The sequence below is a fragment of the Trichoderma aggressivum genome (assembly GCF_033847375.1).
Source record: "Trichoderma aggressivum f. europaeum strain CBS 100526 chromosome Unknown scaffold_040, whole genome shotgun sequence".
In the NCBI taxonomy this organism is placed as follows: domain Eukaryota; kingdom Fungi; phylum Ascomycota; class Sordariomycetes; order Hypocreales; family Hypocreaceae; genus Trichoderma; species Trichoderma aggressivum.
Window position 1 is genome coordinate 97355 of NW_026946406.1, and position 13775 is coordinate 111129.

General features: G+C 53.5%; 6 protein-coding genes across 6 annotated transcripts; 2 read left to right on the forward strand and 4 right to left on the reverse strand.

Moving 5' to 3' along the window:
• Window positions 1-545: 545 nt before the first annotated feature.
• Triagg1_8289 (uncharacterized protein) lies at window positions 546-2227 on the reverse strand (the record flags this gene model as incomplete). The annotated part of the gene is made up of 2 exons (XM_062903119.1): window positions 546-1166; window positions 1232-2227. 2 exons carry the CDS (start codon window positions 2225-2227, stop codon window positions 546-548), a joined length of 1617 nt encoding a protein of 538 aa, XP_062752699.1.
• A 1002-nt stretch (window positions 2228-3229) lies between these two features.
• On the forward strand, window positions 3230-4339 carry Triagg1_8290 (uncharacterized protein; the record flags this gene model as incomplete). Its single annotated transcript, XM_062903120.1, has 1 exon — window positions 3230-4339. One exon carries the CDS (start codon window positions 3230-3232, stop codon window positions 4337-4339), a length of 1110 nt encoding a protein of 369 aa, XP_062752700.1.
• Window positions 4340-4748: 409 nt separating this feature from the next.
• Window positions 4749-5967, reverse strand: Triagg1_8291 (uncharacterized protein; the record flags this gene model as incomplete). Its single annotated transcript, XM_062903121.1, has 3 exons — window positions 4749-5499; window positions 5565-5793; window positions 5865-5967. The coding sequence occupies 3 exons, from the start codon at window positions 5965-5967 to the stop codon at window positions 4749-4751; spliced, it is 1083 nt and encodes a 360-aa protein (XP_062752701.1).
• Window positions 5968-6799: 832 nt separating this feature from the next.
• Triagg1_8292 (uncharacterized protein) lies at window positions 6800-8320 on the forward strand (the record flags this gene model as incomplete). Its single annotated transcript, XM_062903122.1, has 2 exons — window positions 6800-6949; window positions 7100-8320. The coding sequence occupies 2 exons, from the start codon at window positions 6800-6802 to the stop codon at window positions 8318-8320; spliced, it is 1371 nt and encodes a 456-aa protein (XP_062752702.1).
• Window positions 8321-8496: 176 nt separating this feature from the next.
• Triagg1_8293 (uncharacterized protein) lies at window positions 8497-9385 on the reverse strand (the record flags this gene model as incomplete). The annotated part of the gene is made up of 2 exons (XM_062903123.1): window positions 8497-9010; window positions 9072-9385. The coding sequence occupies 2 exons, from the start codon at window positions 9383-9385 to the stop codon at window positions 8497-8499; spliced, it is 828 nt and encodes a 275-aa protein (XP_062752703.1).
• A 396-nt stretch (window positions 9386-9781) lies between these two features.
• Window positions 9782-12951, reverse strand: Triagg1_8294 (uncharacterized protein; the record flags this gene model as incomplete). Its single annotated transcript, XM_062903124.1, has 3 exons — window positions 9782-11238; window positions 11302-12471; window positions 12531-12951. The coding sequence occupies 3 exons, from the start codon at window positions 12949-12951 to the stop codon at window positions 9782-9784; spliced, it is 3048 nt and encodes a 1015-aa protein (XP_062752704.1).
• Window positions 12952-13775: the final 824 nt, after the last annotated feature.

The window sequence follows — 13775 nt, forward strand, 5'->3', positions numbered from 1 at the left end:
ACAGCAGACAGACACCTAGATAACACACAACCATCTCATACTAATATTAATATCACTTCTGGCATCGATCACATCCCTACTCTTCACTCAGACACACTCTTACAACTTTGTCTTCAGCAATAATGCATCAATCGTCTCATACATCCTCTAGTATACAAGTCAAGTTACACAGAAGTATTTTCATATCCTTCTTTGTTCGTAGCAAATACAAAAAATATGATCACAAAAGATCACCTCGCGCCCCCATTTCACCACCTCCTTAAATCGCCCCTCGCAGCGAAAGGCCTCGTTTGACCCCATGCCATGATACCGAAAAAATTTCTATATGCAAATGAAATCCCGTTCTCGGTGGACGAATCCGAGGACCATACCCTTGCCACGTTCATTCCCCCCTTTTGGTGTTTTTACAATTATTATGTGGTTGAAGCCATTATGTAGCGGAGAGAGAGAGAGAAAGAGGAACCGCAGCGTCGTATCCATCACCAATTTTTTTTCTTCTTGTTTTACCCCCCCCCCCCCCTTTTTTTTTATTCTGGTACAGCGACTCATGCCTTGGTGTTGTCGCCGCCATCCTTCTTGGGGCCAAACATGCCAGAGAAAGAACCCATCATGCTGCTCATCATCTCCTGCTGGGCCTTTTCCATGAGCTGCTGCTCCTCCTTGAGCCACTTCTCGCCGTTCTCGCGAATCTCCTTCTCGAGGGCCTGGTAGTTACGCTGGCCTCTTTCGCGGGCAATATCCTGAAGCATCTTGCCCTGGGCATAGGCTTCGGTAGGGTCCTGCTCTCCGTCAACGGGAACCGTCATGCTCATCTTGCTGGGCTTCAGACCAAGCAGGTTGCCGAGAGCACCCATGCCGGACGGCTTTCCGTGCTTTGACTTTTCAGCTCGCTGCTTGTTGAATTCTCGACGGGCGATAGCTTCTCGGCGGGCAAACTCAGTGGGAATGTGCTTTCCTTCAAACGACTTGAGGACTTTGCGCACATCCGAGTACTGCATGGTGTGGATATACTCGAGGAAAGGAATCAGGGCGACAAGCTCCTTGTCGCTCGCATCACCCTTCCAAGGCTCTAGAATGACGGCGTTCTCGGGCTGCTTGCGGACGTGAGAGGCTTTGGTGTCGAGGATGATGACTTTGGAAAGGTCACGGTTGAGGTAAGAGAGATCCTAGTTTGAACACACAAACTTAGTTATGCTGCTGCATTGACATTGATCGAACTTAGGGGGCTTACCTTGACAATTTCTCCGTCCTCGTATTTAGTTGCCTCGCGATAGAGGGGCCACATGATGAAGCGGAAAGGATCCAGCTTCCGAACCAGCGGTTCCGCCATGCCAAAGGGGGCCGTAGTGAAGAGCACAAGCTCATAGTATTGACTCAGGTATCGGATAAAGTAGTCCATTCCAGGTCGCTTGGCGACTCTCCAGCCATGCTCTCGAGTCCATTCGCTGTGGATGAGCATGTCGTCCAAACTGATGCAGAGGGTGTATGGGCGCTCGAAGCTGGGGTCGGGATCAGGTAGTAGCTTCTCAAAGGCCGGGTCCTGGTAATAAGACACTGACTCTCCCCATCGAGCTCTGGTGCGCTGCCACCACAGCGCCGGGCTCCATCCGTCAGGAATATCGGGATGGCGCTCTGCCTCGATGGCATCCTCCCAGTTTCGACCCATGTATGCGATGCCCACCAGTGATCCCGAGCCCGCAACGGCCAACATGAAGCGAGTCCACCACTTGCGGTTGCGCTCGCTGGTAGAGACATACTCCTCTCTGGCTCGGCCGCGGCCTCCTCCTCCGCTTCCTCCAGCAGCTGGTTCCTCCTCGCCCAGTGTCAGCGACGACTGCGACTTGCCGGCTCTCTGCTCGAGCTCGGCCTCCAACGTCGAGGGAATGCCCTGGGTGAGATCGGGAAGCTTGTGGAAGGGTATGGGTTCCGGCTCAGCGGACTCGGCGGGCTTCTGCTCAGCTGAGGAATCGACCTTGCCCTCTTGTGCTGGTGCTGGCGAGCTCTCTGCGGCGGGGTCCTTGGGTCCTGACGAGGGCTGCTTCGGAGCTGGTCGGGGAGTCTCTCCGGGGCTGGATTTCTTGTTCGCATAGGTACGGAGGAATTGCGAAGCCGGAGCAGCAGCAGCAGCAGCAGCAGCTGGGAACCGGATGGGTTGACGCACAGCCGTTCGTGGTAGCCGGCTGGCCGCCAGCCCCAGCCGAGAGGCTTGAGCTACTCTGGAGAGCATCGTGGGATGGACGGTGCAAAGGCCTCAAAGACGGAAGCGAGACTCTTCAATTGCGCATGTCCCGAGTCGCTCGACGTTACTCTCGATGCCGCCGGATCCAAGGCTCCTGGTTGGCTGGTTCAGATGTGTCTCGACAGTAGGAATTGCCTGTAACCTGCAGGTCATGGAAACGACGCTTTTAGTGGCGCAAAGGCAAAGTCCTTCTTCTGTCTACTGACCCGCCCTCCGTCATCCAGATTTTTTTTTTGCCGGGATTGGATTCAGCCGATGTTTACACGATTCTGGCATGTTCTCTTCCGCTTGGTGGGGTTTTCTGCATTTGCCCCGTTTGGGCCCCTCACTGCCGCCTGCGGACTAGCGCGCCGTCGACGGGCTCACGTGAAAGTGCCAATTGGGGAATGTCGAATCTCCAAAACCTCCGACTTGTACCGAGTACTTGTCTCTCAGTGTTTTGTCATACCTCAAGAGATTCGAGTTTCTCTCTCTTCCCCAGCTTTGTGCCGTCTCTTGTCTTGTCTCTCCCCCCTCACGCGAGAGGACCCTTGTTTCACTTCTCCTATTGCTGTCATTACAGTAATCTTACTCATTACTGTTGCTGCGACTCTCTCTCACCACATCCGACCCTGTCCCTGTTTCACTCCGTTCTCGAACCGTCGCCATTCCTCCAACATCGCCTGATTTGCCCAAGCGAAACCCGGCCGCCAATCAGTCCAACCAATATCATGGCTTTTGCGTTTGGTGCAATCTAGAGGGTGGTTCATCTCGAGTTTTGTCGCCTCGCCATGGAACCACCCTCGACGAGGCACCTCGTTCCGTTGTGATTGATTGACCTGACTCTACCCGTCCTATTTAACCGCCGGTGTGGCATGCGCGCAAGACCAAGATTGGCATTACTAGTCTTCTGTACAGTGTAACGATTGCCCGTTTGAACCGCTCCTCTTCGCACCTCGAGATTCGATCCGAAAACCCGACAAAACATCTCCTCGTTTCATTCATTTCGCCATGTCTGAGCATCCTTCCAAGAGCGCCGGTCGACGGCCATCTCTAACCAAGCCTCCGCCGCCGGCAGCACCGAGAAAGGCGCAGGCCACGGCCAAGAAGTCGCAAGCAGCGGCGCATAAACTGCACGTCGTGGTGAACAAGTCGCAAACTGCGGTGCAGAAGCCTCAGGCGCTGGCACAGAACCCCCCGTCGCCGGAACAGCATCTTCAAGCCCCGGAGCAAGAGATGCAAGCTCCTGCTCCTGCTCCTGCTACTAGCGGCATCGACGATGACATCAACAATATTCCAATTGCTTCTCTTACCCTCGACACCCCATTGATCCCGCTCCGAAAGAAGCCGGCGCGTGTTCCCGCGACGCCGTTCCACTTCCTCTCCTTACCCTCGGAGCTGCGCGTCAAGATTTACGAATACTACTTTGAAGACGACGGCGAGGTCCTCGACCTATCCCCCAACAACTACAAGAGCATTCACAAGAAGCTCGGCCTCATGCGCGTCTGCAGGCTGCTGCGCGAGGAAGCAACATACTACTACTACGGCACCCGCACGTTTCGCCTCTTCCCCACGTATCCGGGCAAGTACTTCAAGAGCAAGAAACCGTTGCTCGCCCGCCTCAAGCCCCGCCAGCGCGAATGCCTCACGTCCCTGGAATTGCGCCTCGGGCCGGGGTGGAATGCGCCACCCAAGGGGTGGGCTGTCAACGATGCGCTCGGGCTCAAGGACTGCATCAACGTGCACAAGCTCAAGGTCCTTGTGGAATGCGACCCCAGCGACGGCATCTTCAAGGGCTTCCGCCGCTCCGAGGGCTTCTACGAGTCCTTTAGCCGCGCTCTGCTTACCAACGTCCTCGAGGTGTTGCCGGCCGTGAGCACGGTCGAGTTCGACGCCTGGTCCAGCGTCAAGAAGACGGGCAACATGATGTCCGGCCTCATCAAGGTCGCTGCCGAAACCAATGGTGTGACGATCCGATGGGGGCCAGAGCGCGGCTGGACGGACGCGGATGAGGACGAAGACACCGCGGCGGCTGTTGCCGGGCCTGACCCGAACAGACCACTCGAGAGCGTTCCGATCCAGGGGTTCGGAAACTCACACAACATCATGGTTGTGGCGTAATACATACAAGCATGGAATTGGCATGGAGCAATGGGAATGAAATTCTTTTTTTTTGTGTACGACAGAACCTTGCGGAATGACTTTGACGATGGATCCGAATGATTTGGACTTGGCGCTTTGTTTTTTTGTTTTTGGAACTCTTTTATTCTTAGTTTCGTCAATTTCTTTCCCTTGCAACCCTTATTTCAATGTCTTTACAACGTCAGAGCTCCAGTGTTGGCACTCCTTTTCTCTATCTCTGCATACTATAGGTAGCTTAAACATGCCGCTCTTTCTATAGGCAAAAATTACTACTCCTGAAAAAAAAGAAAACCAAAGCCCTTGTTCGTCCTTTGACACTTTTGTTTCATTTTTGCGATTAGGTATCTCATGTACAGCGTTAAAATATCCCAGCCAATTTTCCCTTTTCTCACAGTGCCCCAAGAGCAGCCAGCGCATTCCTCAGTTCCTGCACGGCGGTCGGCACGTCGTCGAAGTTCAGAGCGGATATCGCCCACTTGGCATGTTTCTGCGACTGTGCCATGCTCTTCTGATCGGGTCTGCTGCCGCTGGCGTTTGTGACCGGCGGCACGATGGGAGTTGCGACGGGGGGTGAGACGAGAGTTGGCGACGCGACGGCTGGAGGGACGGGTGCCGTAGGGGCGGTCCAGCTGGGAGGAACAGAAGGGTTGATGGGCTGGGGAGGCTGAGGGGGAGGCGCGTAGGAGGTGAATTGCGGGGGGAGCTGAGGCGTAGAATGCGGCGGCTGTGTCGGGAGCGACTCCTGAGGTGGAGGGCTGGTGCTCATGGGCGAGGGGACAAAGGGCTCGTTGTCGGGCTCGGCCGCCTGCGTAAGGGGGAAATACCCTTCCTGCACGGGCTCCTGGCGCGACGGCTCGCCCCCGTCGGGAGCGTCCTCGACGTAGGCAGCCTGCGGCGGCGGGGGGCTGACGAGTTCCTGGACGTCGGGGTCGAGAGGGTCGAGGGCTGGTTCGTCTTGGACCTCGCGGGGCTTGGGGTTGGACTCGTTGGGGTCCTTGCCTTCGCGGATGGCCTTGAGTATGCGGGCGGCGTTCCACTTTGCGAACTTGATCTTTTGTAGGACGTCTGGCTCGGGGGTTCCCCATTCGTGGGTGAGATCGAAGAAGGTGGCGGCAGCGTCAAAGGTGTCGGCGGTTTGTCTAGCCGCGACAGACAGTCAGCTAGAGTAGAGCGTAAGTTTCAGAAACTTGTCTTTTTTATTTACCTCGTTACTTTGTTCGCCCTCATGGTTCGTTCAGCGCGGTCAAACGTCTCCTGCGCAAACTGCTCGACGTAGGCCTGCCCCGCGGTATTATCCATAATGGCGTCGTCGTCTGGACGCTCGGCCTTTGTGGACTCGAGGCGCTCGAGCAGCGTCTTTGTGAAGGCGAAGCAGTCATCGTCGGTGGTGTGCAGGTTCTTTCCCACAATCTGGTTGACGGCATGGTATTCGCCTGTAAATAAATATATTTTGTAAGAGATGATTATTTCTTTACTTCATTCTCTAGGCTCTGGTTTCACATACACCAGTATGAGATGGCGGGTTTGAAGGCGCGCAGCTGGTTTGCGCGGTTGAGAAACCGACTGACTTCGGGGATCTTGAGCGGCGCGGGGATTGGCTCGGCCATTGCGACTAAGTGATTGAATTGTCTGCTTGGTTTATTATGTTTGATGCAGGGTAGAGTAAGAGAAGGGCGAAGAAGAGGCAGAAAAAGATCAAGGCGGATGGGAGACTGTTCATGCAAATGGGCGCATCGACGTAATCGCAGGTGACGATGCGCTTCCCCCACATGAAGCTGCGGCCTTGACGATACATTGATTCAAGTACCTACTCGTCCATCCACGCACAAGCCACAGCGAAATGCCCCGCTCAAGGTCGCGCCACAGCGAGAACTGATTTGGAAGCTGGAAACATTGCCTTGCTAAAAGTCACACTGTATGCGAAAGATGTCGTGATATAATACTGAGTACAAGAAGCTACTCACCATCTAGACGATCCCTCAAGAGACTTGATATCTTCTCCACATCAATCTTGATAAAATTATTCCAATTTCGCAATCAAAGCTTGTCAACAAAGAACAACTCATTCCACCCAGCCAAAAAGTAACAAAGCAAGACAAAGAAACACATCGTACCGCCAAGCCAACGCATAAGCCACACCTCACACTGTGCCTCTCTCTCCAGCGTGGCCTTTTCCCAAAAATTCCGGGGGCCATCATCTTCATAAGCCCAGCTATAAAAATCCTCAAGGGCTAAAGCATCACAGCCACGTCTGCAACACTTCCTTTTGGCTAAAAATCCTCACCCTCTTTCTCTCTCTCGTCCTCTCTTCTGTATAGCATCAACCCCCTTTCCAAAGGGAGAAACAGAGGTTGTGAGAAGGCTGTTGATATCTCAGTCTCTCACTCCACTCAACTCACAAGGGCTTCATCCTATCAACTTACACGGACATCTGAAGCCATGCATCAACAAACCCTTCTTGCCACTCTCTCGGCTGTGCTTGCGGCTCTGCCTGTCGCCCAGGCTGGCTTCTACACCAAAAACTCGCCTGTTCTGCAGGTGGACGCCAAATCATACGACCGCCTCATCGCAAAGTCCAACCACACATCTGTAAGTTTTGCCTACAAACTCAACATCTCATACACATCAAAACACCACAAAGACTTGTATCACGTCAAACCAACACATCCACGAATAAAAACAATGAGATTGGAACCAAGACAAAGTAAATAACACACAGATAACTAACCGTCCTCACAGATCGTCGAATTCTACGCCCCCTGGTGCGGCCACTGCCAAAACCTCAAGCCCGCCTACGAAAAGGCCGCCAAGAACCTCGACGGCCTCGCCAAAGTCGCCGCCGTCGACTGCGACGATGACGCCAACAAGGCCTTTTGCGGCAACATGGGCGTCAAGGGCTTCCCCACCCTCAAGATCGTCCGTCCCGGCAAGAAGTTTGGCCGCCCCGTCGTCGAGGACTACCAGGGCCAGCGCAGCGCGGGAGCCATTGTCGACGCCGTCGTGGCCAAGATCAACAACCACGTCGTCAAGCTGACGGACAAGGAGATTGACGGCTTCCTGGACAAGGAGGAGGAGAAGCCAAAGGCCATCCTGTTCACCGAGAAAGGAACTACGAGCGCGCTGCTTAGGAGTCTTGCCATTGATTTTCTCGATGCCGTCACCGTTGGCCAGGTCAGGAACAAGGAGACTGCTACCGTCGACAAGTTCGGCATTTCTTCATTCCCATCCTTCGTTCTCATTCCCGGAGGCGGCAAGGAGCCCATCACTTACAGCGGAGAACTCAACAAGAAGGACATGGTCGAGTTCTTGAAGCAAGTCGCTCAGCCCAACCCCGAAACGTCTCCCTCCAGCGCCAAGCCCAACAAAAAGGCATCGTCCAAGGACAAGGCCAGCAAGGAAGCCCCCAAGGCCGAGCAGTCCTCGGCTACCGCATCCTCCGAGACCTCATCCGCCGCCGCCCCTGAATCCACCCTCATCGACATCCCTGCCCTCGCTTCCAAGGCCGAACTCGAAGAGCACTGCCTCCAGTCCAAGTCTCAGACATGTGTCCTTGCGTTTGTCCCCGCGTCCGCCTCGGAGATGCGCAACAAGATCCTTTTGTCCGTCTCCCAGCTCCACACCAAGTACGTCCACGGAAAGCGCCACTTCCCCTTCTTCTCCGTCGACAGCGACGTCGAAGGCGCTGCCGCTCTCAAGGAAGCCCTCGGCCTCTCGAGTAAAATCGAGCTCGTTGCCCTCAACGCCCGCCGCGGCTGGTGGAGGCGGTACGAGGATGGCGACTTCGACGTCCACTCCGTCGAGTCCTGGATCGACTCTGTCCGAATGGGCGAGGGCGAGAAGAAGAAGCTTCCCCAGGGAATTGTCGTCGAGAAGCCCGAGACTACCGAAGAAGCAAAGGCTGAGGCTGAGGCTCCTGCAGCTGAAGAGGCTGCCGAGGAGTCTGCGCACGACGAGCTCTAAAGAAAGCACATTTGGCTAGCTATATAGTACATGTATCCAAGTTAGCAAGACAGAATAACAAACAAGATTGAACATAGTCATTATTAAAAAAAATTGTGGAAACGTACCTGGTATCATTCAAGGGGCAAAAGATATCGTGTTGCCCATACAAACTCACGATCCAAAACACCCACCACTTAATCCTCCAAGCTCACAGCCATCATATCGCTCCTCTGCACCGCCCCCTCTTTAATCATCTTGCTGCCCTCCTGCCTCACAATTCCGTCCAGCAGCCTCCTCACCTGTCTACACCCATCCACGCCCACCACCAACATGCCCTCCAGCCGGCTCACCTGAACACGGCTCTCGCACACCAGCACCGCAACCTTGTCGGAATCTCCCAGCGTGGCAACCGTCAAATAAGGTAGCTCTTGCTCCTCTTGCGTGTTCAGGTCGAGCAGGGGATCGGCTGAATCATCGCCGGCGGCATAGGATGACGTTGAGCCCGCGGTACAGGCCGTGATGTAATCTGTCATGGGGATGCCCGCATCGATGAGCGCAAGCGTCGTCGCGTTGATCAACGCAGCCAGGAGCGAGCCGTCCTGGGACAGAACATGCAAGGACACCGTAATCGTCGAGTGTGAGAAAAGATGGACATGTAAGTTGGCCGCCAGCGCTTTCTGAATCGTAATCTCCATCTCTTGGATGCGCCTAGAATTCCCCTCGGTCAGTCTCCCACACCCCACTTCTTCGTCATATATCAGCCTCTCACCTATCATTTCTCCCTCTCCTCTTGCGATCCACGCTTGAAAAGCCAGCCACCACCACATTCACCACGATGCTCGCCCCGTCCTTCTGTCCGCCAGCCTGGCCGCCACCGCCGGTCCCCCTCTTCTGCTGGCCTGCCTGCGGCTCAGCCGGGCCAGTCACCACGCACATGACCTTTGTGTGGCCCATCTCGAGGTATGACGATCCGTCGGCGGCGTCTTGGGTGTGAATCTGGGCGTGCAGCCGACGGAGGTCGTTCCATCGTCGGCCGTCAATGCGCAGAAGCGCGAGGGAGTATGTGGACGTGTCGAGAGGCATTTCGGCTGCTCAGAGATGCGAATTGAACAGCTGTGACAGAAAAGAAGTGAGACAAACGTACTTTATCATGCGACAGATCCCAATTGAAGATGGTAGTTCGAGGTCTGCGAAGACTCAAGAAATTTTGGGAGCTTTGCAGCGTAGTGGGGTCAGTCCAAGCTACGGGTGTGGCTGATGGCTGATGGCATATTTGATGTGGCGCTGACCTACGGCCGCTACAGAGATGAAGAAGATGGTCCAAACCGATTTCACAAGAAAGAAAATAGCAGGCCGAATTTGTATAAATCCAATCATTATATTATTCCTGTAGTGGCCATGTACATTCAATTATGGCCGGGTATAGTAGATGCTACCTAGTAGGTAACGCAAAACGCTCAGCGATATACAACACACTCGCTACAATATCATCCTATGCTCTTCAAATGGAGCTGCGTCTAGATCAACACTAATCCGTCCCTTTTCGTTCAGTGTTGCTCCCAAATCGAATATCGGCGTGGAAAGCCGAGTGTGTGCCACCTCCTGTCGGCTCACTCTGGCTTCATCCCTTGGTATCCAGAGGATGGGTTTCGGTGTCCAGAGCTCCGGGGGTTGGTAGGTAGCGTATTTGTCCCCGCTCGTGTACGAAACAGGCGGCCGTTCGTCTTTGGGAATCAGTTTGCGCAATGCCACAAAATCTTCGTGCTCCTCCGGATGCAGCCATCTGGCGAGAAAGCCAGGAGGCCCTTCTCCATCTCCACTCTTCGCAAATGCAAACATCTTGTCCAACATTGCGTTAAGCCCGGACCTTTCCATCTCGGTCTTGGCTTTTTCTATGGCAGCAGATTTCATCCACGCTGTCAGCGCCATTCGAATACTGCTGGCGCCTTCGAGGCCCCTGCTGGAGACAACGTGATGATCATCTACGTCAAATTCTTCCATCTCGATCTCTTCTTCGTCTCCAAATGCTTGTTCCACGTCAAAGTAGCTTGCAGCTGCACCGCCCGCGTCGTTTCCATGTGCTTCTCCGTCTTCGTTGTGGACCGCGAGTTTTGCCTTTTCTTCTTCTTGGATCTGTTCCTCCACTGCCAGCGTCTGCGGCAAGTTCCACATGAGGGGCAAAATAGCATCTCTAAGCAGGAAATGAACCAAGCCCGTTAGAAGAAGGAGGGTAATGACGATGCCCATGGGCCCAAATGCACGATTCAAAATCAAGAGGCCAATCAGACAGATCTCTGCCAGGTAAAGGCCAATGATTAACTGCTGCAGGGCGCGCGGATAGAAGAGACCCTTGCTGTCTGTTGTGGTGTCGAAAACATAGATCAAGTTGTACTTCCAGACAAGTCCTATAAAGGCCATGCCTCCCGCGCTAAATATCAGGATCAACGGCGCAATACAGGCATATGAAAGTGCTGCAAGTCGTATTTCCATTAGCATAATACTTCCTCTTTCAGGGGGCACGAAATCAAAGCGGTACATACCGATCACTCCCATGTTTGTAAACACTGGAAAGATGCCGCCCCAGCGAGCTGGCCGAAGCTTACGCCAGGTTGTGAACCGTCTCCTGGGCACATCCGACGTTTTCGCCACGATGTGGTGCCGAGTCAAGGAAAACAACTGCAGCAGCTGGGTGCCACCCGTAGCCAAGCATTGGACCAAGATATACGACAGGTAAAAATTCGACGCCTTGGGCAGGTTCTGTGCGAGAAGTGATTGGATACCCAGTGGGTTTTCGATAATGTCCTGGAGCGCACCCGAGGCGGCCGAAGTGATAGTAGTGACCAAGAAGACCTGGACGACTTGGAACGCAAAGTAGGCATTTTGGGTAAAGAATTCTCCAATGATCAGCGATGGAATGCCAGCTTGAGCAGCGCAAACTATAAAAGAAGCGTTAGTCTATCATCTTCTAGACAGTGATTATAAACGTAGGGATTCCTTACTTCTCAACAGAATCGGCACCAGCGCCATGAGCACAGACAAGGCGAATGGTGGAAGAAGACCGCTAATAACGCCTATTAGAAAGCTGGGCAACTTGTTGATCCAGTGAAGAAAGGGAATCTTTTCGGTTAAAAAGTCCAGTTGGGATGCTATGCCGATAAATGCAGAGGGAATAGACCAAAAGATGATGGCGGCGGTGATGCCGCTGAGAATCAGCAGGCGTCGTATAATGCGCTCCCACCATTTCATCCGCAGAGATTCCCATATGACCTCGTCTGGGCGAATGCCGAGCAGCCCGGGAGCCATCTGCAGCGGCAAATGATGCACAACAACTTGCTGTGCGGCATGGGCAGCCTCCTGCGTATCAAATTCGATAAACGCAGCCGGAAGAGGCTCAGCATCGCCTCTCTTGATTTGGCGTCGCAATTTGTAAATCTGGAGATTGAGTTCCTTGATCCTATTGCGAGTCCACTTGATTGTATCAACTCGACGGCCAAAATTACCGATTGGCCGATGATACGGCCGGGCTTCCGCTGGTATCCATTGGGCTGCGACGGAGCCTCTGACGTCCGCCAAGTCGGGTCTGAGGCCATATGGATGCACATAGTCCAAGTCCTCTGCTTTGATTTCTTCCTCCTCCTCGAGATTGACCTGCTTGACGCTCCCCTCAACGTTGGTATAGCCTGCCTGATTCTCTATATCCTCTCCAAGTTGGGACCCGGGTGAGGTTACCTCGATCGGACTGTTGGATTGCTGGACGGTTTCGCCACTATCCAGAGTGGTTATCTCGTTCTTTGAGGAAGTCTCGGTTTCTTTGCTAGCCGTTTGATAAAGCACATTGACAGATTGGGGGTTCTTGCGAAGATATTTGTTGCGCGCGGCGTTGGCCTTCTTAATAAGAGCAATCTCGGCCTTCTCTAGTCGCATAGCTGTCTGTTCTCTCTCTTTAACCAGATTCGCGAGATCTTTACTTGTACGAGGTAGGAAGATGCGCTTCGCAGAATCGCCGTAGAGCTTTCGAAGTCGAGCTTCATCGCGATAAGGCTTTGGGATACACAGCAAGAGCAATGTTTTGGACGACAGTCGGTCGGCATAATAGGGAGACGAAAGGTATGCCTGGCGCAGGTTGACAAAGTAAATGCACTCTCGGACAATTGTAAAGAGCACGAAGCCTTCAATTGCATGTCAATACGGGTGTCCTAGCGGTAGAGAAGGGCTAACCTAATCTTACCAAAGAATAACCAAGCAACTATAGCATGGGCCCAAAGTCTTGAGGACCCGGAGGTGACGTTACCAATGGTCAGGAGGTCAAGCTGTTGAAGACTATTGCCGCCGGTGCCGTGTACCGGGAGGAGGATCGGCCAGACGATGCAACAACCAACGAGGCTAATATTTCGTAAGACCTTGAGATAGCGGAGGAAAAAGTAGGCGTCAAGAGAGCCATTGTTGAGAATGTAGGTGTCTGGTATCTTGAAGAAGGGGATGATCCAGTTGAAGAGGCCAGAAGGCAATTCAGGAGTGGGTTTCCTATAACGCCTTGTGTGAGATATGGTGCCGGCATTGCCATTGTAACGGTTTTGGGAATTTACGAATGCGAAGATAGGGGAGATACAGAGACGTAAATGATAGAAAGTCAGAGAAGGATAGGACATACTCTGGGTATCGAAGACTGGGAATAGTTCTTGGAGCGTAAACTCGCCTGGAACGAGGCCGCAGCAAAATGAATAGGGCTAAGCAAAGACCCAGATATATAGCAACAGGGGCAAAAGTAGCACCAAGTTTAGACAGAGAATTCGATTTGTTGCCATTTGCCGTGCTTAGAGTACCGCCGTCAGAGCCATCACGGCTAGACCCAACTCGAGTGTCATTGGGCTACGACAAGTCGAAACATAACAGAGGTTAGCCAAAAGCAAACGGTACACAGCACGATTCAGGTTGTGGCTTGCTCCATAACTGTCGCGTCCCGCTTCAGCTCTTCAGGTGCAGATGCAGGTGCAGCACGGCCAGCGATGCTGTGGGTAGAAGCGAGACTCGAGGCGCCAGGATAGAAACCGATCGGAATTATAGTCAAGATGACGTACCACGGCGAGGCCCCTCGGAAGGAGCTCGTACAATGACATGGCGATATCGACAGGCTGGCGATGGGAACGAGACTGCAGCTCAGGCATCGCAAAGGCAAGACATCTTCACCGCTGGGAAGAAGCCAACAGGCGGATCTCGTGTGTCTCGTCCGTGTCTCGTTGGTAAGGAATTATTCAATTGCGAGCGAGGCACAGCAGCGGAATCAAATCGAGTCAACCAGGCAAAGCTATAACAAAGAATCAAGACAAGCCCGACCGCGCACAAGCTCAGTTGGCGTTGGACTTGTACAAGTACTCGTTGGTCCTTGTGCACAACGCCGTCGTGAGCAACCACGCAGAAAAAAAAGCGTTTAGCCTGGGATTGTCAACTGGGGAACCACGGAGCAGGGTCCGAG